Source organism: Acanthopagrus latus, chromosome 3 (assembly GCF_904848185.1).
Source record: "Acanthopagrus latus isolate v.2019 chromosome 3, fAcaLat1.1, whole genome shotgun sequence".
Taxonomy (NCBI): Eukaryota; Metazoa; Chordata; class Actinopteri; order Spariformes; family Sparidae; genus Acanthopagrus; species Acanthopagrus latus.
The window spans coordinates 24,926,382-24,950,402 of record NC_051041.1 but is presented as its reverse complement, the minus strand read 5'-3'; the positions used below and the strand labels follow the sequence as shown (position 1 = coordinate 24,950,402).

The 24,021-nt window shown below is 41.6% G+C and overlaps 2 protein-coding genes across 3 annotated transcripts in view; one reads left to right on the top strand and one right to left on the bottom strand.

Annotated features, from left to right (window-relative positions):
- Positions 1-1,111: 1,111 nt before the first annotated feature.
- On the bottom strand, positions 1,112-12,959 carry si:ch211-30b16.2 (glycoprotein endo-alpha-1,2-mannosidase-like protein). The gene is made up of 4 exons (XM_037093019.1): positions 11,797-12,959; positions 10,573-10,682; positions 3,369-3,445; positions 1,112-2,159 (listed from the first exon to the last, which is right to left on the bottom strand). The coding sequence occupies exons 1-4, from the start codon at positions 12,299-12,301 to the stop codon at positions 1,523-1,525; spliced, it is 1,329 nt and encodes a 442-aa protein (XP_036948914.1). The 5' UTR covers positions 12,302-12,959; the 3' UTR covers positions 1,112-1,522.
- LOC119016782 (protein lin-28 homolog A-like) overlaps positions 3,496-24,021 on the top strand; it is a 36,537-nt gene continuing 16,011 nt past the window's right edge. The window contains exons 1-3 of one of the 2 annotated variants that reach the window (XM_037093026.1): positions 21,331-21,470; positions 21,574-21,722; positions 22,742-22,902. In XM_037093026.1, the coding sequence (XP_036948921.1) occupies positions 21,692-21,722; positions 22,742-22,902 (192 nt within the window). In that variant the 5' untranslated portion in view covers positions 21,331-21,470; positions 21,574-21,691. Of the gene's footprint in view, positions 6,501-21,330; positions 21,471-21,573; positions 21,723-22,741; positions 22,903-24,021 lie in introns of those variants that run through there. The other variant, XM_037093025.1, reaches the window with a different exon arrangement.

Here is a 24,021-nt window from a genome sequence, read left to right as displayed (position 1 = left end):
ACAGCCTCAGATCAGCTGATGCAATCACAAAATCGATCATTCACATCTCCCAGTAAGACCACAGAGTCTCCCACTGGAGCCCCATGCAGGACCCCAGCCAGGACCCCAGCCAGGACCTCCAAGAAGGCCACATACACTGAAATTCTGTTTGGTGTATATGCACAAACAACAGTCAGAGTATTCCCCCAAGCCTTTAGGCATAGGGAGGCAACACTCTCGTCCACCGGGGTAAACTCCAACACAGCGGCGCTCAGCTGCAACTGGTAGCGCTCAACCACCCGCACCAGCTCTGGTTCCTTTCCCCCCAGAGAGGTGATGTTCCATGTCCCAGAGTCAGCCTCTACCGCCCATGTGGCGGTGCACCCGACCCCAGTGGTTTCTCCTGCGGATGGTGGGTCCATGGGATGGGGGAGGAAGAAGTGCCACGTTACTCATTCGGGCTGTGCCCGGCCAGGCCTCGTGGCAGACCCAGCCAACAGGCGCATGTTCACTGGCCCCAGGCCTGCCTCCAGACGTGGGCCCTGGGCTTCCTCCGGACTTCCTCCAGGCAGGGTTTCTTGCCTCACACCTCTGTGTTCCATGGGGTGATTTGTGAACCATACTTAGTCTACCCCCTCATCAGAGACCAATTTGCCTTGAGAGACCCTACCGGTAGCACAAGTTCCCAGGTGGCTAAACTCGGATTATTTAAAAGCTGCTGAACATTGCCCTGTTGGACTTTGTTGTATAGATGGCATTACTGTATGTTCATCAATGTACTTGAGTCTGTGTGATTTTAGTTTAAAAGGCCTGAATGGCTTATTATTGCACAGTGTGGACTAAAATTAACTACAAACAAAAATGTAAAAAAAGGAACCTAACATAGCCCTAACCCACTGCGATTCAGCGAACCCTTAATTTTGGCCAGCTGGAGCAACTTTCAGCAGCCTCTACCTCAGACTCATCTTTTTGTATTCTGCTCATGCTGATTAATTCACCATCTGCAAACTATCTTCGAAACAAAACTCTGTCTGAAGGCCATGACAGAATTACCACCTTTCTAAGATCCAGAGGTGTTGCGGATTTCTAATCTTTCTTGGAAGTCACTTTTCTTGTGCAGTGACACCATTTATTCATCAACAATAAATGGACACACATTTTAATTTGTCTTCAAACAAATACAGGAAAAAACAGTCTGTCATCATAAGAAAATAAGAAAAAAAACCTACAGAGCAGCGTTACTGTACGTAACATAGCCGTACTTCCTTGACGTGGCAAACAGATACTGAACAGAGTTGTTATCAGGAAACCATGATTAGCTATCCATCATTATGACGTTGTAGATTCAAAACATCAGGGACATATCAACCTGTACAAAAATGTTAGTGGTTAAAAACTGCAACGGTAGAGTGAACATTTAGGGAAAATCTGATCATAAGGGCTCAAAGCTGGAGAAAAACAGATAGGTGAATGAACATAAAGATATTGTCTTTTAACAGCATAGACTTAATGTTATTTCTAGGCATGGGGAATGAAGCCATGTTCACATCAGCCACTTGTCCTTCTCCTTGTTGAAGTTCTCAGCCCACTGGCGTGTAAGCTCCAAGTAGTGGTCTGGTTGGTTGGGTTGGTAGTCCAGGTACAATCGGGTCACCGTTTTCCTGGGTACAGCCTTCTCTATCTGCGTGCCTTCATGCCATTGGTTAAAAGATGTAATGGTGACGATTTCTGGTCTGACAGACAATGCTGCCTGCAAAGATGTTTCATAGTAACGTCCGTTAACCCTGTTCCTGGTGTTGTGATTGTTCCATGGCCGAACAGCTGTATCCACGTACCCTGGACCAACACTGGGAATAAATAGCAGATTGTTTGCATCGCAGAAGGACTTGATGGCTTTCCAGTTCTGGTGGGATGAGCCAAAGGAGAAACCGTTGGAGGCAAAGTAAGTGTAGATTCCATCAAAACCGCTAGCTTGGATGTCGTGCTTATGGCGCTCTTCAACAATTAGGGCGACGAAAACGCCGTCGTATGGTGTGCCTCTGATGCTGTGAGAGCCTTTAGTCGTCAGAAGCTCTGCCCAGGACTCTGGTGGCGTAAGGTAGGAGTCATAGACATAAAACAGAGGCAGGACTCGCCCTGTGCTGGACCTGAATCTGTAGAAGGCGCCATGCTTTCCGTATCTGAGAAACATAAGATGAGATGAGGCTTAGTCCTTCAAGCAGTATGCACAAAAACGTATTTTTAAGATACAACATGTAGATTTGTTGTGATTATAAGGGTTGCATATACTTCTGCTGCACATGCTCGCTTCTACTGGCCTAATTACTCTTTGTGCTCCTCCTTGTTCCAAGGATAATTGGTAGCTTTCTTTGCTTCGTGGTGTGCTGCCAATGGGTCTTTTTTATTTCTTACTACCACTAAGGGTTGCCAAATGCAGCTTTTAGGTCTGTGGCTAAAAGATATTAACTGCAGTAAAAGGCTGCAATCTCTGGATACTTTAGCATTTTAAATGAGGACAGCAGTGACTTTAGCTTAGAAGCCACATGTCAGTGATGGAAAGCCCTGAAATTAAGTTGAATTGTAATATTCATTAGTACGACTCAAAGTCAGTGTGTAGCCAGTCTACAGGCCCAGGCTACCAATATTTTAGTAAGCAGTATTTACTTTGATTGTTAATATATTGTCTCAATCTGATGCCATCACATGGCACTTGTAATACACCTAATATTTCACAGGTTGACTATGAGTCAAACATTTGGAAAATAATTATGCTTTTCTGAAACCATCATCCCTTTCTCTCCCTACATATTTGTTTTATTTCATACAGATGGTCAGCACAGTTGGTTTCCAGAAATACTGGCTGCAATATAAAGTCAACTCCAATTTCTAAAATCGGGATTAATTTTACTCCAGTCTTGTATCTTTATAAATATGGCTTCAGTGAGCCTATATTCGTGATCCTAGTCACAGCATGAGAGGCTTCTTTTTATCATCAGACTACAACTGAATATCTGATTAGACGAAACACTGTCTGATTAGCCTTGCTCTTAAAGCTAACATAATTTATATGTAGCTGTACTTATGGGGAAAGCTCAATTATTTAATGTTTTGAGGTAGACCAAGAGTCAGCTTCCCTTTGACAGACATTCAGACTGCTTGAAGTCAGAAAAAAAGGTAGCTGCTGATCCATTACAGCAGGATCACAGGGGAGACATCTATATTTAACAACCACCTTCCTCATCTTCCCTTATCAGACTTAATGTTTGAATAGATTGCCAGAATTCTAACATCAGCAGCCACTGATATGCATAGAAGAGTTCGACCCTGTGGTCAATGAAAGGAAACAGGTCTAGCACAGAGGAAAGTGGTGGCAGAGAAAAACAGCTTACTTGTCAATAATGTATTTGATGTTGTCATGCATGCTCTGGTCCGTCCGTCCTTTGTATGGCTGTATGTGAAAGGCCACCTGTGCAAAACACATTTGAACACTGATGTTAACAGAAAGATTATAAAAAGCACAAGACAAATACAAGCCTGAAAAACAAGGGGTCATACAGTGAAACTGAGCACTCTGTTGTTCGTTATACCAGTGTGTTATTTGTTCTGATGGACAGCCAGTATGAAGGCAACATCTAATTAGTAGTCTGTGGACCTTGCTAATTATTTGGTCTGTGAAGCACAGTGTTGACTGAAGTGTCATTTTGTGCCTACTCTGGAGGGGCTTCTGTACAGTGGTTGCATATTTTTGTGTGAATACTCAAATATCAAATTGCTCAACATTGTTACAGCAGCATGTTCATTTAAGGAGCAATCAAAGCAAATCAATCATGTCAATTTGAGGAAAAACAGTAAGGCTTTAATGAGGGGCTGTGCTTGCAATATTTTATATGTAGCTGTTCTATTTACAATCAGGCATAAATGTTGAGTATTTATATATCATATCGGGTATCAAATTCTGCTCTGGGCTTAACTCGGGTTTTCCTGTATGAAGCCAGGCTGTCCTCATCAGAAAAACGACCATATAGGTTGACTATGATGGCAGCTTAATACGAACCATATTTACATTTCCAGTTAAGCAGTGGACCCTAGGGGTCATAATAATTATAACGGCAGCAAAGGAGGAAGTCAGGCAAACAAGTATGCAGAGTGTCAAAGTCTATAAACAGAGGACGGTGACAGAACACGTGACTAATTATTTGTTCATGAAAATCTTGATATTGTTTCAACACAACAGCATGGCTGGCTGGCCTGCTAGTCTTGACCTAACATACCACAAAATAAATGTATTGTTTGTCAACCAAATGCAATACTATGGACTTGAATAACTTAAGCTTTCTGGCTAATGTGAGAAATTAAATAGTTTGTCCATTCAGTAATCAATGTACCTTAAAGAGCAGGATCAGGATGTGAGACGAGGAGGGGAGAATGCCTTTTGGTTAAGGTGCCAGAAATGCACATGTGGAGCAATTCTCCACATGGGGGGTTACAAGAAGGTAGATAAGATGACATTTACTGTCATAATAAAACATCAAAGGGTCACTTGCCTGGGAAGACATGGTCAACCCAAATCTCAGGGGGTCACTGTTTTGGGAAGAGATGATTGATGACTATTGTAAATGAAGGTAACCTCCTCTCTGTTTTGTATTTAAGTCAGTAACATTTAGCAACTCTCAACCTCACAAGGAGAATGTTCCACTACACTAATCACAGAGCTAAAGGGCTGTGAGCTGAGCTGACTACTCTATCCCCCGTTTGTAAAGTCATATCTAAGGTTTGTCCTGTTTACTGGAGTAGAAGAATGTTTCCAAAGTTTTCCAAAGATTGTTCCAGCTCTATGGTGTTGCAAGAAGTTACTGCTTGTTAAAACTTCAAGTTTTGACGCTGTTATTCCAATATCATGAGATCATATATCATATAATATCGTGAACTGTTTGCTGTCTGTTTATTAGCTCTCAGGATTATTCATTTCATTTCTGGTTCTAGAATGAAACAGACAAATGTGTCTTTCAAAGTGTTATGGTGCAAAAAAATGATGTCAACATTAAGACAAGTCTCAGTGGAAGCAGACACAAGACCACTTTAAAAATGTGGCATGGCGACTGAATCCTGATGCTACAGTAGAGGGACACCATCTGGAATTAAGTCCATAAAAATGAACTTTTTTAGTGTCTCCATTTTACACAACTAATGTTCCCAATAGACACCTTCAAGTGTGCATAAAACATCATAGTTCACTTAATGCCTTGGAAAAGGGGCACACTTCTACACACAGTGCTGTTGAGCTTCTGTCTCCCAGTGTTAAGTGTTCAATTATACCTTGTTATATGTAAAAATATGTCCACAAAATACTTCTACAGCAAATTTCCTCTATTCTCTTTTCCAGTAATTGTTTTAATGTTTTTAAGAGACACTTTTTAAGTGGCATAAAAACTGTTGCATTACTACAAGCAACACCTATTACTACATATTACTCTCTACAGTTGGCAGAAAAGGGATCATGCCAACGTCATGCTCACATCTGTGTCCTCATACTAGAGCTGATAGAATATGAAATATAAGAAATAAAGGGATTTGGTCATTAAGCAATCTACAGCACCGCCAGTGCTCAAAAACACCACAGGGCACTTTTAAGTTGTCAAAAAGTCATAATGCGTACAATTATTTTAAAATCTGATTTCAATGCAGTTATTTTTGCCCCGGTGTCTTTTCCTGCATGCCAGCACAGATGGACTGAATGTGCTCAGATTCTTGCATGTACAGCACAAGATTCTTGTGTATCCCTGACATATTTGGTATAAAAATAATCTTCCATTGGAGAGGTACCATGGTCCATGAGCCATCAGTCATCAAAGAGAAAAGGCAGACAATCAGTGTCCTATTGCTGTGGTACAAAGATAGAAAGAGACAGAATTTGAGACCAAAGCTAAATTTAGCCCACAGGATGCTGAGGAATTCTTGAAAATGGAGCTAAGACGGAGGAGGAGAGAACAAGTTGAGTGAATGCTCTCCATCCTCAAAGGCTTGTCCTGTACTGTCACTTCATCTGTCAACACATATGACACAAGGTGACTTCTATTCCACTGACCCAAGTGTCTCAGAAATCCTTTTCAGCCACTTTGATTTAAAACTTCAAAGAGTATCGAAAAACTATTCAGAGAAACAAAAATGATAATCCAGAAATGAAAACCACTAAAACTTGGGCAGTATTATTTGACATAAAACACAGTTTTGCTCTTTGTCAGGGACTTAGAGCTGAATGATGGATGCCCAGCTGTCATCAAGGCTAAACTATGGTGTGCTTGTTTGCTTGTAAAAAAGGTCTACAGCAGCAAAACGGAAAACACTAAAGCATTGACAGGGCTGTCGAGCCACAAATACCGAGTGCTCGACGCCCACTCTATCATTCAAAAGAGGCTGCAAGGTCTACCTAAACAGTTTCCATGGTAACGCAGCCATGTTTGGTGCCCGGGATCAGGCTTGTCAGCCGCTCGACTGGTTGGAAATCATGAAAGGCCAGCGAGGTAAGACGCTGCTCAATCTGTTCCTGTTTGGCTGAATAGAGCGTGGATGGATGCGAATGAGAATTGCTTTGTGTGCTCAGATTCCCTCAGGCTTTGATGCTGACAGACTCTCATATTTACACTCCGAGCCTCACGTGTACAGGCACTGCCGCGGTTTCTTCAGTTGATGACAAACACTAACCTGAAGCAATGTTATATCATAATGTTGGTATACGCTACATTAAATCAGTCAATTATGTAAACAGAGACGGTGAATTCAAGGGTGTGGATGCAAAATACCAAAGAATGGTCTCAAAGTCTGTGCAACTTTGCTTCTTGAGATCTCAAAATGAAAAAATTGTGCCATGTTGCCAGAGTTAACACATCTAAGAAGATTCTTGTTATACATTTAAAGTGCATGTTATCATAATGGGAATCTTATTATGTCAGTTTGGTCTCACAGACAAGAATAGGCTATTAACAGCCACAATGGGGGTGTCATGGTTGTTGTGTGAGATTTTGTGGGATATGTGGCAGCAGAAACTACTAATAATGGAAGTTTGGGAGGGAAAAAGTCTTTGGCATGGATTTATATTTTCAAACTGGGAGAGGCTGTTTAACTCCTGTTTGAACTCCTAAAGAACCACAACCACAAGGTTTTATCTTGGTCATTCATGTTCATATAGATTTCCTCACAAATATCAACCACATGTTTGATATAATGTTAGCAGACAGCTACCCACTTTACACATCATGTAGACACAGAACAATATTAGACCAATGACCAATAATTTCTAATTTGGCTCTGTTTTAATCTTCACTCCTGAGAGATGTAGACCTTTCAGTTGCTAAATGCTGCACTGTGTTTACCAGCGGGCTGCTAACTTTATTTTCATGCCGATTAGAGCTGGGCATAACATGAACAGAGTTTAACAAACCTTTTTTGCTTAAAGTAGCTTCCTGCTGTTCCTTGAATCAAGGTTGGTGAGAGCAGTGACACCTAAACAAAATCGTACAGTTGCAGCCAAACCAAGACAATGTGCTGTAAGAAGCTAAATGTCTGGGCTGAGGATAACTGCAGTGCTGGGTGATAATTATCTGTGTGTTTGTCACTGCAAACAACACCTCCCACATTACACAGTCATTTGACTGACAGCTCATGAATATAATGATTTGTGCAGCTTCAATGTTTTCATTGCAAGACTTGAGTACAGTTGCTGCTCATGGAGATGCAGTGGTGGGTAGTACCTTCAATCTTAGCCACATTTTTTCAACTTTATCCCCAAAACATGTATGACAGAAATACATTCAACAGCACTGGAGAAGAATGTGCAGATTTCGGATTAAGTGCAGTGGACTTTGAGTTGATCACTGCCCACGGCATCCTTTGAACCAACCTGACCAGCTGGACTGAGGAGAGTCGGGATAAGAGTTATGCTACACCAGGTTGGACTAAAAGCTGCTCCTGGCTAAAAACAAAGAAGAAACAACAGCACAGTGCAACAACGTGAAATCAGGGACTGCTGTGCCCACATTTTTTGCACTCGAGGGGAGGACCATGTTCCGATCTGACAGAGCACAGCAATACAGCATGACGAGGAGTGACAGACTCTGTGTCATTGATGCTCGGTGCCCAAAAGCAGTCAAAGTTGATTCACAGTGTTTACCTGATGTCAGACTTTTAAGACAAAGAGGCTGACCATATTATCATCACCATCTTGTTGCTGCTGTCTACATTCAACCTGACGCAGATGTACTACAGAATTAATTCCTGGATGTGTACATGTTCATATGTATATAAAGAACCGCTTATGTTCTACGTTTGTGTAGCACGTTACAAAATCATTTTGTCATGTTACCCTCTGTTGTATATTGTCAAATAAATCACCTGGTCACCTTGTTTTCATTTACCTTGCTGTTACTTTAAATCAAATATACTTCCAAGCGCATGTTTGAGCGTTTACTATTAAAAGGAAGAAAGGATTTTCAGCCTATTCTAATCTTTGGATGTAATTACACAATTGTTTTAAAGAGAACATCTTTATCTTTTAAACAAGAAAGCTTCTTTGTAGTAGTAAGAGGTTGCAGAGTTTCAGTTCCTCTATTCCTTTTTGATGCTAGCATCCTGACATTAACATTTCACTGAGCAATGAGGGTCAATCTATGTTTAATTAGTGAGGACACAGCACTGGAGGGGATTATAGATCAGCCTGTGTCCTCCTGCATGTCAAATGTGTTGGCTCCCTTTTCTATCAGTGACACCAGTAGTCTGGGTTGGATTTGTAACAACAATCACGCTTCACATGTCATTTTGATGTTGAATACCTACAAAGGAACTCATCCTCATATATGACTTTTGTTGAGGAAGTACCCCCACACACACACACACACACACACACACACATAAAAACACACACGACTGGTCACAAACACAGACTTCAGCCTGGGTTTTGTCAGCAGCAGCTCTGGTGCACAGAAACACTGGAGCATTAGCCCTCAGGTCAGCTGTGAGGTACACACTGTTGTGTAATTCTGACTGAGACACACAGAGAGACCCAGTTCTCAGTCTAAGACTTCCATATAAGGAGCAGCAAAGTAGACCGAGGGAAAGCTCTTCTGTCCTCTCAGTGCTGAGTCTACAGCCTGTCTGTGCTCAGCTTGTTTTGCCACTGCTGTCTCAAGCACCTTCACCCTCTCTTGACTTTATGATATCTGACCCCCTCAGCACTAAGTAGATATAAGTTTGTTAGATGGAGTGGTGCAGTGAAAAATAAAAAAAACTACCCATAAGCACCTCTAGTCTTTAAAGCAGCTAATGGCTCAGGCCTCTGAAAGCGGAACATTTTCTTCTCTCTGCAATGTCCATATAAATGTAAATGTCAGGTTTGAGGTCAGAGAATCAGAATTATAGATGCCACTTGCACCCACTGGGGAGGGAACCGAATTCCTCACTGTGAGGAGCTTAAGTGGACTAGAATGCAATGCAGCTGCAGGACATGCTGCATTTTAAATAAAGGGCATGACACAATTTTTCTCAACTGGAGAAAATGCAGTCTTGAGGACCCGTCACACTCGTGTTAAAGTTAAATCTTTGTGAATCCTTTTTGTTGTCACTAACATGGCTGGAAAATGTCTGAAGGTCATATCAAAAATATCTGGTTTGCTGCCACTAACATCGTTGAAAATGTTCCAAAATTACATCTGGTTTTGTTGCCACAAACATGGCTGGAAAGTGTCTTGACATCTCATCAAACATATCCAGTGGTTTCACACATACCAAAGTTGAAACACAATCTGGAACAGTGGTCTGTGGCTTGGCAGTCTTTTCACCTTAAACTCCAGATCTCCGTCTCCTGACATGAAAATCAGTTCATATACATGTAATGTGCACTTGGTATTGTACAAATGTCACCATGATTCATATGTCGCACACATGTTGGAATGGATCCGTGGCTTGCAGAGATGTTAACTCTCAGAATTTTTCCTCAGGTGACTGGGCTGGAGTTCAACTACGGTGAACACTTTGCAATGTTGACTAGTAACAGTACCGTCCTGACATTTGAGGGAACAGCTGGTAACTCCAAAACATAGTCAGTGTGCTATAGTGCACATGAATCAGTTGGTAAAATATGAATGTTTGGAAATAAGTGCATTTTTGTATACAAATAGATTTTTTTTCATTTGAGCTCCACTCATTATGGTCACATTAGAGGCTTTTGTGCCACAAATCGGTTCTCTCATGAAATGTCCACTGTATCCACTTCAGGGTGTAACCCATATCCAATATGAACTGACACTCATGCCTAAAAGACACAATATAGTTAGTGGCCATAGGCCATAGCGCTCAATGAAGCAAGCATCCCACAACAGACATGTACATATCTCAGAATATGATTATTTTCCAGGACAGAATTGACATGAATCGACTGCATGCAGCTATCTATCTTTTTTCAGATGCAGGGTGAAAGCATAGCTGGTGATACAATGCTTAGATATATGATGTTCTCAGGTTAAACATTTAACTGACACTGGCTAGTAATCAATTCTGTAAATCATCAGAAAGGAAAAACATACCGGTTGTCTCACCAGTTACCTTGATGCTGTGCCTGTGGGCTGCATCCATGACAGCAGGAACCAGGTCCTCGGTGGGCTCCCCGTGGTCGTCTGCCACCCCGGGAGGATACCAGGACAACACCAGCACTCCTACAACACCACAGCATGGGGAGGAGGTTTGAATGTAATGTATGATGTTGGAAGTTGACACACTGTTTTCCAAGGATTGAGGTACATGCAGGAAATGTAAACTTGGATGTTAAGTGTAAAGTAAATTATGACCTCCAGTCAATGTTCCAGTCGAATTTTTAAAAACGTATCAATGAAAAAAAACTAGTCATCTGAAAATTCTATCTTCAGATGTCTCTCTATTTTGCCTGTTTCTCCAAAGATAATTCTCCTATCACTATACATTATTCACACAGATGGAGCTTGTCCCTCCTTCTCATTTCTGCTTTTGTCTCAATAATATTAGTCTTCCACTTAATCTCTTACTCATCCCTGTATCCTAGCAACTATGTCCATATTGGATGACTCCACATGACAGTTTGCATCCAAAGCCAACATTCAGTGCCAATGCAGCATGTTACGTGCCCTTTACACAGCTAGGTAGAAAGTAAGCTTGACCAGGGTGGGGTTCTGGGTTGGCATGTAGGAAGTAGGAAAAATATTACATTTAATATTATATTGTACTAAGTATAACCCACCATGAACTAAAGGTTTTGGCTTAAGTCGAAGAAAACAGTCACAACTTTTTCCCGCGGCACAAAGTTTAATCATGCTTTGTACTGCTACTTTTAGGATGATTGTCATTTGTACACATAAAGTACAATCATCTGACTTACACCAAGTGTGGACAGTGAGATGAGGCCACTTAGTTCCAGCCGTCTCTTATCATGGGAATTTGGGGCTTTAGTGCTTGCTGGGTTTTTACATTCATCCATTTAAGAAATTAGTAATTGGTGAATACTTTACAGGCTGTTTGATGATATACCATCCTGCTTGTATTGAGGGCATTCGACAGCTTGAAGATACTCACGTATTGCACCTTTAAGACAGGTTTATGAATGTCATAGTACAGAATATATATTGTATCTTTAAAGTAAACTGAATACATTCAAAATCCAAACAAGTTTAAAATGTAAACGTTAATTCATTTTTCGGATCTGGGGTGGGATGGGGGCCTTTAGGGCTAGGGCCCTGCAGGATTGTAATGCTGAACAGTAACAACGGGCAACTTTAGAGCCAGTGTTACCACCAGTACCTGCTGCAGCCTCTTCTATCTGGGACATGTGCGACTCCAGCACCTTTGGGTCCCTGGAACTGTAGGGTCCCAGCTCGGGGTAAAAACTTGAGGCAATATCCTCCGGAGGTGCGTGCTTTCCTTGGGCATGGCTGGCTGCGATTTTGGGGTCCCAGTGTGGCACCAGCACATGATCCCAGTGAATGTACTTGTTGTCCATGCTGGGAGAGCCGTACCACAAGTAGTAGAAGATGTGCACGTCGTAGAATATGCTGTAATCTCGGTCTGATTTGGTGAAAACAACCTTAGTGTCGCTGCTGCCCATGTGGAACTGGCCCGGCGACGCCGCCACGTCTTTCACGTCCAGCCGCCTCCTGTCGGTTCTCTCCCCGATGAAGTCCATGCCGGGGGCCAGGTCCGAGAAGCCGTCGCTGGGTTTCAGCGTCCTCAGCCCCATCATGGCCCCGAAGATGAAGAGGGTGAAGAGGAAGAGGGCCACCAGAGCTTTCCTGCGGAGCCGAGTCATCGTCGCTGTCCGTGGTGCCGCAGAGCAGCCGGTCCAGCAGGCGGCGGCGGGGGGGGGGAACACGGCTTGCTCTCACAACAGCCGACCGCAGCCCGCGGGTGCAGTCATCGTCTGTCAGCGTCAATCAGGCAGGTGGAGAAAACGCGCTCAGTCACTGGAGCGGCTGGCGCATAATGGAGTCTGTGAAACGCATCATAACCGACCAAAATCCCATACCACGTCCATGTGGACGACCTGAAGGATCTCTGTTCAGCAGGCTCCATCGCCTAGGCACAGCCATTTTTCTTTCCTCTGAAAAGTGGCGGTCACTCAACAGTTCCCTCGTGTCCCCTCAGAGACCCAGCAGCCAGTGTGGTCACAGTCGAGGCTTTTGTACAGCTCAGAGAAAAAGCCGCTCTGGTGGTCACAGTCTGATTCCACCCAGTGGTTTGTGTGACTGTCTGACGGTGTGCTCTTCTTTTTCCATCGAGCCGCAGTTCCTCCTGCTGTCACCCCGTCGTTTCAACCCCGCCTGTCGGCCAGCTGTTTCTGTGCTCTCGTCGGAAACAGTCGCATCCTAGCGAAACACTGTTTTTGAGTGTGGCTCACGGACGACGGGTCGTTACATTTGTTTCTGTGGCGCTGGCAGGAGGGAGGTGGGATTATCCCCAACCGGAAGTCATATGAGGCGGGATTAATGCCACACAGCGGCAGGAGGCGGAGGTGGGGTCCTCTCTGTTGGGGATCAGTCATAAAGAGCATTAGGTTTAGTTTACAGAAACAGCGTACTGTGAAAAGTGCAATGGAAAAATCATACTACATCGTTCTCCTTGCTGATGAATTATTTCAAACACAAGGAAAAAAATCATTCAACTTTTTTTTTTTTTTTTTTTTAATTTTGCAATAACGTAACGTTTCAACCTGTATTATGGCACAATCGCAACTGAAACAATACAGGTGTGCTAATCTAGGGTTTTACAAACCCGCACAACAGATATACACCCCAAAAGGAGGAGCTGTGTCATTTCCACGTTCAGTCTCTTTGGAATCAGTGTCCAGGAAACGTATCCTGTAGGCTTCTCTCTGGAGGAGCATTCTGTCTCTCTCACCACCTCTGCGTGGCGTGTTGAAAGTGCTGAAATACCTGTGGCTACTGATGAGTTACAAATAGAACCCTTAAGATCACAGATTCTGTTCATGATTTTTGTGATAACATATACTTGTTGTGATAGTTCATATTTTTCCAAGTCCTTTCCTGGCAATGTTGATGTTTGCAAAAATATATTCTGACAAATAACTAAAATTATTTTTGCTCATAGTCACCAAATCTAAGTTGTTGCCAATATGGAGCAATGATATATGGCTATAGTGGAATCTGGGAGTCTCTGCATTGTATAAGCAGCTTGGCTCTGTCAAGAGATGCTGTCTAGTAGCAGCAGATGTACAGTACAGGTCACAATTTGACCATGAAAAAACTGCAGCTCCTCAATGTACAAGGAGAGCCTCTGTTTAAGTGACAGCTATCACTATCCCTGCTAATATTGATGGAACTGCTTATCGATGCTAGTGATGTTAATCTTGCTCATACATTCGTGAGCAGACAGTATGGCAACATGAACAAAGGATGCATTGCACCCAGTGAAGGGTGCAAATGCTGAATACTCATTATCAAAGTATTGTGTTTATTTCCCATGTTATTACCGACCATACGTCTCCACTCTGCATTGATAACCCAATACTTTACAAGAAATTCTATTCTATTATACTATTAAAACTTGTCATGATACTGATTTGACTGTTTTTTCTGTTGAGTGAGTATACCATTGTGTGCGATATGTGGAGGTGTAGTCCAGTCCAGTATGTTTCCCTAAAAAGCATTTTGATCAAGCAAAGATACTGAAAGATTGTAATTCTTTGAGACACAGTTTTATGCAATGACACACAACCAACAGGCTATGCTTGTCTCTGCTGCAAGTTGGCGATATACCAGCCAAAGAAAATGCAGTCCTCTAGACAGCATCTCTCCATGATGTGCAATGCCCTTGTTAGATGGGACATAAGAACAGCTGCAAAAACAGAAAACCGTTAAAGAAATGTTATCAACAGGGAAGAAACAAAAATAAACAAAAAGAGAGCAAGACACGCTGAGGAAGTACAGCCTGCAGCAAAGCTCAGCACCTCAAAGACTGCAGTGCAGGTGAGAAATGATATGAAGTGGAGGAAGAAGAAAGAGCTTCAAAACAGTTCATGAGGAGCAGCAAGTGACACACTGTATAATCAAAGAGCCCTTCCAAGTTCCCAACTGCACTCCAGAGGCAGGACAAAAATAAGCTTCTTCAAGACAAACAGGATTGGATCATCAAGTCAAACAATAAGATCAGCCTCAAGTATGAAGCTGATGTTACTGAGGTCAGACAGCAGGAGGAGACACTACTGAGAGGCCATTATGAGGAGCTGGAAGTGGCACATGCACACAGCCATGACAAGTTCACAGCTGACCTGCAGGTGGAGCACCAGGCGCACCAGCTTCTCCAAGACAAACTGGAGAGGATCAGTGTGTCACACAATGACATCAGCCAAAGGGATGACATTGATGTCATCACTGTCAGACAGAAGGCTTCCCTCTGTCACAGGATGACTGAGGAAATCAACAATCTCCTGCAAAACGTCTTGGAGAAGGAGGGATGTTATGAGAGACAGCTGAAGGAGCTAAAAACCCAGCTTGATATTCAGATCTCACTCAACCTTCAGCTTTCCACAGAGCTTCGGGCTGAGAGAGAAGACTCAGATGAGGAGATGGTAGACATGTGAGGAAAAGTCATGCAAGCAGCAGGACTCACTCCCTAACGCGCCTTCCATAACTCCCTTGAAAGAAGCTGAAGTCTCAGACACAACAACAAAGACTCCGTCTATCTGATAAAGAACCTGTCACATTCTGGGATTGAGGAAACCAAAGTGAAAGAAGTAGGCCGGCTTCCAATCAGACATGCACACATGCATACATACATCATCACAGTATAGACAGAATTTCTTAGGACCTCTGTACTGTAGATACCATGACAAGAAAAAATGCCTGCTTTGATGAAGCTTCTATTAAATCACATGACTGATGTAAAATATTTACGTCATGTGAATGTGGGCATGGTGGGGCAGTGTCTGACTGTCACCTCTCCCAGCAGCACACATGTCTTGCTGAAGTCGCCATATCATGGGGAATTAATTGGGAAAATGAGATGTCCACCAAAATTTTGCTGTCCCACCCATGTGTGGGCCAGATTTGGGCAACAACAATTTTACCATCTGGGATTTGTCTTTCCGAAGTCTGAAAGGGTCAAAAGAAGATCATTCCACCTAGCTGGTGCCCTTCTGTGTGGAGTTTGTATGTCCTCCCCATGCCTGTGTGGGTTTACCCCAATGCGTAGGGTTTCTGTCCACAATTTCAAAAACACACAAGTAATTGTTAAATGTATGGATTTTAATAAGAAAGGTGCCCCCCAAGTGGCATTTCATTGTTTGCAGTGTCAACATAGTCTGTCAAATAGCCTGAATAAGTGGGACATAAAATTATTCCAATAATGAAAACCAACTGGCAAAAAAAAAACCCTCTGTACTTCGGCACAGCTGTGTATTCAACAAACTGGTCAATGTCAACATGCTAACATGCTGATAAGGAGAAGGCTAAAATGTTAATGCAAAGTTAAGTTTATCATGTTAAACTGCTTAATTTAGTGTCTTTGAAAGGTAATATTAGCCAAATATTACAGCTGAGGCTGATGGGAATGTCATTACCTTTGATAAAATTAATTTACTACTGGTCACTTAGAAACAGGTTTGAAGTAGAGTGTCACACTGCAGTGAGGGTTTTGTCTTGTTCTGGGTTTTTGTTTCGTGGCTTCCTGGTTTATTTTGAAAAGTAACTCTCCTCTCAATTCAGCTCACTTCCCCTTCCTCATTGTCATCCATCTGATTGCCTCCCCTGATTCCTGATTGTGTCCACCTGTTCCCCTTTACCCTCATGTGTCTTATAGTCTGCGTCTCCCTTTGTCTTGTGCCAGAGTGACTCGTTCTACCGTGCACCCCAGCCTGTCTCCACAGCCCTTGTCTGGTCGAGTATGTCCTTTTCATGGTGTGTTTTAGCTAACCTGTAGATGAGCCATAACAATGGAGTATTAGGCTGTGTAATATAGAAAGTACATTATAATCATACTTTAAAGTTGGGGTGGTGAAACATTCAGGCGAGGGCTGCAGGCTGCAGTTGTTGGTACACCTTCTGTCGCTATCAGAGCAATGTTTAGATTCACAATCATGATCTCACTGTGGAACACATTTCAAAATGCTACTGTAACACTAGCAGGACATTTGAGACAATCTATAAGACATGCCACTGCAATTCCTCCTTAAATAAAACCCTAGATTTTGATGATAATACATCTTTCCTTTTAATGTTACCATTTGACGTCACTGTGGCACTAATCACCCATCATACAGCTCGTTTTTTCTTTTATTAAAAATGTTATGTGTTTAGTCCCACTCTCTGACTTGCAACTGCAACAGCTGGCTGTATCCTGTAGAGGCCCGTGTTAATTGGGTTGCATACAAGACAAGATCACACATTGCAGTCCTGTAACAAAGAGATTCAAAATAATGATACACCACTGTGTCACTGTTAATAGTGGAGTTAAATCTCTGTTGATGTTGTAAATCTTACTATTTATTCTGAATTCAACAGCGAGAGCCAAATATCTGATGTAAGTTTCTGCTCTAGACTAACTATTAACATTATAAAGAAACAAACGGTTGCTTTGATTTTCTGTTCGTGTGGCAATCTAAGAGCAGCATTTCCAAACAAAAATAAGTCTATTGTTATTAGTATTACCTGCAGACTTGGGGTTGTAGGGCGATCGAAAATGATTGAGTTTTAATTTTTCAGTGAATTAATCCGTAAAGGAATTATTTTGGCACGCTCTTGTTGAGTAAATTTTTCCTCCATGCTTTAATCATTGCGCATTTCCTGTAGGTGCTATACCTACAGTACATGGAATTTCTGTGGCAATGTTTTTTTAAAATAAATATATAGATGATAGCTCTGGCTTATTATGGTTGGATATGTATGACTAATTAACCTAATGCCATCTCTTTCAGTGGCCTTGTGCATTAATCAACAACAGTATCTTCCTCAAATATATATGATTTTATATTCTAAATACATAATCAGTAGACATGAGTTGCTTAAAGCACTGGTTGTATGAAACATGGACAAAGCTTCAGCTTGGCTTAAACTTAAACTTAAGCTTAAACCTGCTTTTCTCTCAGAGATTGGAGTCGGGGAGGTCAGATTGTATGTAAGCTTATGAGAAACTGACCCTACTCCTAGCTTGATTAATTACCACAATAAACAGTTTCACACTAATGAGTCTATGCACTTGGTGCCTAGATTAAAATTTTCATCATTACAGCATGATCATTGTAATTTAGTATCATTGTCCATTGTTCATTTAGTAAATTATGCTCCCATTTGGTGTAAAAAAAAAAACAAAAAATTGATGAATCGCTGCCACAGCACGTCCCCAGGTTCTCAGTAAGGTTATCAGGATATCCTCCCCAGCTCCACTCTCTCGTCCAAATATTCTCACTTCTGCCTCCAAAAAAAGCTATGATTGTGATGGCCATAATACCATACCTGAATCTCTCCACAAAGTAATATGTGAAGTGGGTTTAGACTTGGATGTGAGAAATGTGACCGAAAGAGGGCCTGAGTGGAACTGTCCCTGGTGCTGAAAATAGTCCTCTGTAAATACAATAAACCAGGCTACTGATGACTTAATGCATGAATAGAGCAGTGTCTGTTGTTTGCCTTTTCCTTTCAACAATGTCTTTACATCTGTAGTTAATTGCATCTGTTTCTAATTAGGGAGCAAAACCCACTATCAATATGAATTCATCCTTTCAACATCAAACTTAATTCATTTTGCATGGACCTTTAATCAGAAGCTTCTTTCATAATCAGACACCTAAAAACAGATTATTTAGATGTACACACAATATGTACTGAAACACTAAATGAAACGTACTGAATCTAAATCTATCTCCAGTCAATGTTGTAAAACAATTAAATATGAAAACCTACAGACACTGTGTGCAATAGATGAGGTCAATGATGAGGCTATAGATACTATGTATTTTTCTTATTGTCAGTAAATCCACATCAAGACTGAAAGACTGTGTGGCCAAAAAAAAAACTCATTATATGTCTTATTTTTCCACTGAAAAACAATTGAAACACATCAATGAGCCTCACTGGGTGTGGACTGGACTGGGTGATGTGTTCCCTCATATCCATGGACAGAAAAGCAGTCCCACATAAACTGTCCTGCTACTCCACATGTTCATTAGGTCACCAAATGCGGATTAATCAAGAAATCAAGTAGTCCCGAACAAATACACTATATCCTCCTGTTTAACAATTGATGCAACAAATCATAGTTGATTTTGGTCTTTTCACAGGGTCTGTTGACAATGAGAAAAATGTAGAGCACCAGCTTTATCTTTTAAGTTGCTTTGTGTAGGATTTGGAACTGGCTGTCACATTGGCGCCACCTGGTGTTATTGTGAAGAGTGAGCCTGTGATAGACAATGCATGCAAGCACAGATCTGACCAGTGGAGAGGGAAGTTTATGGGCCGAAAGCAAAACATAGACTGCACCACTTTTCATCAGAATAGTATTATTGTTTTATAACATTAGAGTCACACATGTAAATCACACAGATTGCCACTTTAAAAATCTACAGCACTCACCAAACTGGAATAAAAATGGTCAAATTCAGTCAATCAAATCAATCAAAATAACAGTCGCCACCCAAAAACTAGTCCTATTGATTTGACGGACAGGTCTCTTGAATAAACAAGGCTTTAGCATGTCATTGTTGTCTTGGCCCTGGGGTGGCCCTTAGCAGTCTCTGTAACCCCCCCCATGTGGGATTGTATCTGTCACAACATGGCAGCGCATTGTAGATTTGTATTGATCAGGATTATTGATTGATTTCGCTTTAGAAAAGAGGTGAAAAGTGAGCTGACAGGCTTCCCGTGGGATGGCTGCTTATTTCCATTCAAAAACACCCTGGCAGTCATTCCCAAAGTGTGTTTTAAAGCGCACATCACTACATACACAATGTGAATACTGTGGTCCTAACAGTGCGTCAATATGTGCAATTTATGGAACATTTTACTGTCGAAGACTTACTTTCTCAGTGACATAACAGCCTGTGTGGGTGTACGTGTGTGATGACTGCTGGCTGAGCATGTGCCGAGGCTTTGTTCCCACATGCCCCTCTGGATGACTCAGGTCACCTTAGGGTGGCTTGTTCTGTCGTGCAGCAGCCGGTGGGCTTTTCCTTTTCCATGATGACTTTCAGAGGGCCTCTGGCTACACTATTGAACGCATGAATGGAGGTAGTCATTTGGTTTTCATCAGAGAACTCCTCTCTCTCTGGCTTTAGCTCATTATCTCTGCATTGTAAGGGTGTGTGTGTGTGTGTGTGTGTGTGTGTGTGTGTGTCGGTGTATTTGCTGTCATTACAGAAAGATCCATGACTCAGCAGCGGCTAATTACCAATTAATGAGCGCGAGTGAATTGTTACAACAGGCCATCGTATGTCTGTTCACAAACTGTAACAGGTGGACTTGAATCACCTCAGCGGAGACAATGCAAGGAGCTTAACTTCATCTGCAACAAATGTGATTCATCTAGTTAGAATAAGGAACAGAGAGATACCATCTGGTGTCTAAGTTACACCTATCAGTGTCAGTCATCACTAACGTAAGCACACTGTTCATTTAGAGAACATTTGTACTCCTCACTGTACTGTTGTAGTACATTAGATAAATCAGGCGAAGATTGTGATAGACTGAAGAAAACTGTGAACACTGGAACAGCAATGCTTTAATAAATCCCTAATTTAACAGTGAAAACAGATGGAATGCCTTCATCACAAGGTTCTACATGACCCCATGAATTTAAACATTCATTTGAAACCTTTCTCTTACCGATTATATATCAATGTTAGGTGTCGTTTTTTTTAAAGGGCTAAAAAATGTTATTCACAAAAATAACATTAGAAATACATGTAATTTGACCAGTTAAATTTTGTCCAAATGTCCAAATTAGGGAATCAACACCAATTAGCACTTAATAAAAGGATACATTAATGGTTATATTAAATGGGTGTTTTACGGAGCATTTGAACGATTTAAGTGTTTTCAATGGCTAAAAATAAACCTTCAATTTTACGTGAATTGTCACATTTAAAGTATAAATTAGGCTTTCAGCTTAGGTAAACTCGTGTAAGATTGATATTACTCTGTGCCACAGTATTTAAAGTTGTTTTTTTTGTGTTTTTTTTTAAACTGCCACTTGATTCCTTTGACTTATCTTATTTTTGAAAGCAGTGTACTAATGGAAAAAGTCAATTTTAAGTCAACTAGGCAGAGGGTCTATTCTAAAATCAGTAAAATTCCAGTATTCTTTTGAACAATTTCATGCGTATTTCCTTTTGGTTAAAATATTTGGATGTGAACTGTGTGAATCAAGGTTTCACTGCAAAATGTTGGAACAAATATAATTTTAATTACATTCGTGGATTAGGCCTATATATATACTAGATAATATTATTTGTGTTGACATGGATTAGGCCTATATATATTAGATAATATTGCTTGTGTTGACACATAACACAGTCGCTGTGTGGTGGAGGCTGGTAGTGGGCGGAGTGATATCCTTCTGGACCTTTGGGTGAAAAGCTGATGCTGTAATGTCCAACGCTATAATTGGTCATTTTGGCTCCCCATCTTATTGACCAAGTGTGATTTATCTGTAATTGACAAATCACGTGGACTTGAAAGAAAAGGTGGTGGTGGGGTGTGTGTGTGTGTGCGCGGTGGGGGGTTACCAGAGGTAGGAGGGTCAGTGAGGTTCTACATATTGTGTAAGACGAGACCAGGAGGCAGGAGAAAGGCAGCCTTTCTCCTGTAGGATTGCATACACACACACACACACACACACACACACACACACACACACACACACACACCGCGCACGGATATCCAGCATGCTGTTAACTCAGATCATCTGATATTTTGTGGGCCGGCGCAGTTTCTGCAGGAGGCTGCGGAAACCTCCCACCATGGCAGAAGGTATGAGGAACTTCTTTGCAGATGAAGGAGGTTGAATAGAAAGAGGCCTCTCTCTTTGTCTTTTCCACTCCTTTCTGAGGGGCTGGTTGGTGTGTCTATTCAGTGTATAGTGAGAGAAAAGCAAGTCTTTGTGGACGTGGAGGTAGAACGGAGGTGTGAGAAGCTGCAGGCAGCAGTTCAGTCCACTTCAAGGCCGGGAAGAAGCAGCAGAGAGCGGCGGGATGGTCTCCGCTTCCAATCAGAGTTTCACAGGTAGACCAAGAGAAAACCATTTACTGAACATTTACTGAGAATCCGCTTCTTACGAGGAACAGATAAAGACCTTTTAAAGATTGGCTTACAGAAAGATTTAGCTGATTATCGATTCTAATATTGGCAAAGGAAGGACCCGTTTTTATTCTGAGGGCCTGCTGGTCATGGGAGGTAGAATTTTAGGACATTTTGGGATCTAAAACAACAATAAGAAATTACTTGATTTGCTCTCTGACTGGTGGAAAATGCGAGAATGTAGACATGATAATAATAATAATAATAATAATAATAATAATAACAACAACAATAAGAATGATAATAATGTAAGAAACAAAATATATACCAGCAACGACAGTTAGTTTACAAAATATAGTAATGTATCATAAATAACGAACACACACTTTATACAGGCGTGATTTGTTTTTTTAACTACTTTATTGTCAATAATTGACTTAATTTCCGCAGCACCACTTTTATCATGTTGATCGTGTTTTATCAGTTTTAGATGTGTTTAATGTGACCCCCTATCAATAGGAGAACGTAACAGTAATAGAGTGGAAAGAGAAAAGCAAAAGAAAGAAATAGATAATGAATAGATAAATAAATGAAATAATCGATGAGGTCATTCTTTTTTTTTTTTTTTTTTTTTTTTTCAGAATTAGTCAAGTTGGCTTGTTTCCGCCTCTCAAACATGTGAAAATGTGTTGTTTTTGTTGGCTGGACAAAATAAGACTTTTAGGTATGGCATCATGATCTATGGGAGATTGTAATGGGCATTATTCACTGTTTTTGATGGCGTTTTGTAGTTGAATGTAAATAGTCTGTCGATTAATTGATTATAAAAATCGTCCATTTGTACCCCTGTTTTAAAGTATTTCCCACATGCCTTGTCTGAGAAAATATGTAACTTTTAATATTAACAGTATTGTAGTACGGGCCCTGCTGTCTTTGTGTGTTTTGCTGGTAATCAGGACACAGCACTCTAACCATCACTGTCTGTGTGTGTGTGTCCCATGCAGGAGGCTGTGTGCACAGACAGGAGGAGGGCTCCACCGCGGATCTGTGCCGGGGCAGTGGGGTCTGCAAGTGGTTCAACATGCGAATGGGCTTTGGCTTCCTCTCCATGAGCAGCAGGGACGGAGCTCTGCTGGAGGAGCCGCTCGACGTGTTCGTCCACCAGGTGAGAGGATGCTGAGAGGCGCTCCGCTGCACTGAATGCGCTTACACATAAACAGTCCAGACTTCATGTCAGTTGGTGGAGGGCGCGACAACATAGGGCATTTAAACATTTTGCAAGCGTGAACCCATTTGGTATGGAATACCATCGTGGTGACCAAAACAGGTATTTCAAGCCAAAACACAATCTTTTCCTCACTGTGCCTAAGCCTTTCAAGACCATAGGCAAAGCATTGCTACAAGATAGAACTGAGCCTTAGAACAGTAAAGATTCAACCTATATGTGGTTTGCAGAAACCTACATGGTTATTATTATTCCGGTGATAGGATCCAGCCATTTTCAGCATGTGTAAGAATTCAGTTTATTCATTAAAACCAAAGGCAAGGGGATATCTTTCATGTAAAGATTAAACTAATTTTTTAAGAAATATGACAAGCATCTGTGATTGTAGCTTCTCAACTGTGTAGCTGAACAGTTTTTTTTTCTTTTTAGAAAAAATGTGTCGTATCCTTGTAAGAAGACTAAGACATCTGCTGTGTTTTGTGTAAAATTACCTGAAGATTAACACATCTTAAAGTCAATTATGCCTGATTTTTGTTCTGACACTCCCCAATTTGCTTCATCTCATGGACAGATATTTGCTGTGGAACCTCAATCAAAGATGTGTGTGTGTGTGTGTGTGTGTGTGTGTGTGTGTGTGTGTGTGTGTTTGGGGGGGTTTAAAGGGGTTAGAGGCTAAAGCAGAGAAAACAAGGCTCATTCCTCTACCCATCCAGCCCTGCTTCCTGTTATAAAGTCATTAAAGCATCAGGGAGCCCACCCAACCCTGAGTTTCAGTCCCACCTCCCATGTGGACCCTTTTGGCAGAGACCTCTTCTCAGATTACCTCTCTCTGTGTTGTAAATCTGATGAGAGACAGGGGACAAAGGCATGTACATGCCGATTTGGTGCCCTGAGCTTTGATCAAATGGGAGATTGTTGTACGTATTTTTGTAATGACCAACATCTAAATAATTTGGAGACAAATCTGAAAGATTCTGGTAACCACTGACACAATGTGCTCAGAATTTGCAGTACCTGAAGACCTCAGTATGCTTCTAACAAGACACAGTGTGTTGTCTG